Source organism: Etheostoma spectabile, chromosome 9 (assembly GCF_008692095.1).
Source record: "Etheostoma spectabile isolate EspeVRDwgs_2016 chromosome 9, UIUC_Espe_1.0, whole genome shotgun sequence".
NCBI lineage: Eukaryota > Metazoa > Chordata > Actinopteri > Perciformes > Percidae > Etheostoma > Etheostoma spectabile.
In genome coordinates, this window is record NC_045741.1 from 33,452,852 (window position 1) to 33,455,412 (window position 2,561).

General features: G+C 43.7%; 1 protein-coding gene across 1 annotated transcript in view; it reads right to left on the reverse strand.

Annotated features, from left to right (window-relative positions):
- Positions 1 to 2,561, reverse strand: part of LOC116696239 (Fc receptor-like protein 5) — a 19,563-nt gene that overhangs the window by 15,193 nt on the left and 1,809 nt on the right. Inside the window, exon 2 of the mRNA XM_032527069.1 lies at positions 984 to 1,223. Coding sequence (XP_032382960.1) covers positions 984 to 1,223 — 240 coding nt within the window. The remainder of the gene's footprint in view (positions 1 to 983; positions 1,224 to 2,561) is intronic.

Below are 2,561 nucleotides of genomic sequence, written 5' to 3' on the forward strand. Positions count from 1 at the left end.
GTTGAGTGGATCTCAGATGGGTAGACGTCAGAGTTTAGTCCGGATACTGTTTGGAAACCATTAACAAAAAAAAGAATTCAAATGCGTTAAGATGAAATAAAATACCCAAAAAATTCAATGAAAGTAATCATTCATGTCACCTTAAGAATGTTATGTGGGATCATCCATGTTGCCTTTGGGCAATTTGGTTGAAATAAATCCATATTTCTGGTATAAAACACTTAGAAACGGGTCAAATTGACCCGTTTTCCTCTATCAATGTTCTTTTTAATTCCCCAAAATAACATGATTGATTCCAACGCTCTTTGCCAAGTACAAATCTCTACTTTCATTAATTTTGGGTCTTATTCATATTTTAAGCATTTTAAAAACAATGAAGTGTTGTTGAAATGTATTGAGTAAAAGTTGACATATTCCGTCTTGATTCATCAACATCCATTCCTTTAATTTTAGTCTCAATAATTCCTAATTTCTGCTTTTCTAACTCAAACATTAGGTATAATTTCCTATAAATGAGGTTTATTGACCATAAATTCCAAAAATAACTGTAAAACTGAAGTTAATAAGTTAGTGTTACGTAGTGTTGAAAACGTCAAAAAAAAGAATTAAGAAACACTGAAAAAAAGGGACAAAAAACGTGAGAAAAAGTTAAAAACATCGATAAAAAGCATCAACAAAAGTGTGGATTTTCCAATCTTGACGGGAAGACGACACGAGGGTTAAAAACAAATCAGAAATAAAATCTTACTTCGTAATCTCTTAACAAATATTGTCTTTATCTCAATGTGGGTCAACAACTTATTTGGGGTTAAAACCACCCAAATAAGTCCCGGGTCAGTTGGACCCGAGGGACACGAGAGGGTCCCCAAGGTGAAGACAACACCAGGGTTAAAATCAAGATATAAATGAATGATTTTTGGTCCTTTTGTCCAACCAGTGGGGCAGAAACAGCGTGAAAACCAAAACCAGGAGCCAGTACATACGGGTCACGGTGATGCTGACGGCGTTGCTGCACCCCCCCCGGTCCGACTGGCACCAGTACACGCCGGAGTCCGACGGGTACATGTCCTCCAGGCGGCAGCCCCTCCCGCAGGGCTTGGTCTCAGAGGAGCCGTTTCTCCTCAGCGTCCACCCGCTGGAGTTACCCGGCGCCGAACAGCTCAGAGACACGTCCTCGTACCGGAAGAACTGGGTTTTATCGGGATGGAGGCTCAGCGTGGCGGCTGCAGGGACACAGACGGGGTTTTAAAAAATAGCTGCCTGTCCCCTGAACACACTGTAAAAACATCTCACTATCTGCTAGCTACCTGTCCCCTGAACACAACGGAAAAAACATCTCACTATCTGCTAGCTGCCTGTCCCCAGAACACACGTAAAACTCTCACTATCTGAAGCTGCCTGTCCCCTGAACACACTGTAAAAACATCTCACTATCTGCTAGCTACCTGTCCCCTGAACACACTGTAAAAACATCTCACTATCTGCTAGCTGCCTGTCCCCTGAACACACTGTAAAAAACATCTATCTGCTAGCTGCCTGTCCCCTGAACACACTGTAAAAACATCTCACTATCTGCTAGCTGCCTGTCCCCAGAACACACTGTAAAACATCTCACTATCTGCTAGCTGCCTGTCCCCTGAACACACTGTAAAACATCTCACTATCTGCTAGCTGCTTTCCCCAGAACACGTAAAAACATCTCACTATCTGCTAGCTGCCTGTCCCTGAACACACTGTAAAAACATCTCACTATCTGCTAGCTGCCTGTCCCCAGACACACTGCAAAACATCTATCTTCTAGCTGCCTGTCCCCTGAACACACTGTAAAAAACATCTATCTGCTAGCTGCCTGTCCCCTGAACACACTGTAAAAACATCTCACTATCTGCTAGCTGCCTGTCCCCTGAACACACTGTAAAAACATCTCACTATCTGCTAGCTGCCTGTCCCCTGAACACACTGTAAAAACATCTCACTATCTCTAGCTGCCTGTCCCCAGAAACACTGTAACAACTCTATCTGCTAGCTGCCTGTCCCCTGAAACACACTGTAAAAAACATCTCACTATCTCAGCTGCCTGTCCCCTGAACACACTGTAAAAAACATCTCACTATCTGCTAGCTGCCTGTCTCAGAAAACACTGTAAAAAACATCTACTATCTGCTAGCTGCCTGTCCCCTGACACACTGTAAAAACCATCCACTTCTGCTAGCTGCCTGTCCCCTGACACACTGTAAAAACACCTCACTACTGCTAGCTGCCTGTCCCCTGAACACACTGATAAAAACACCTCCTACTGCTAGCTGCCTGTCCCATGAACACACTGTAAAAAACACCTCACTATCTGCTAGCTGCCTGTCCTCTGAACACACTGTAAAAAACATCTCCTCGCTAGCTGCCTGTCCTCTGAACACACTGTAAAAAACATCTCCTCGCTAGCTGCCTGTCCTCTGAACACACTGTAAAAAACATCTCCTCGCTAGCTGCCTGTCCCAAGAACACACTGTAAAGGGGTACAGGGGTTCCAAACATTTGCAGACGCCATTTTGTTGTTTTCTGTT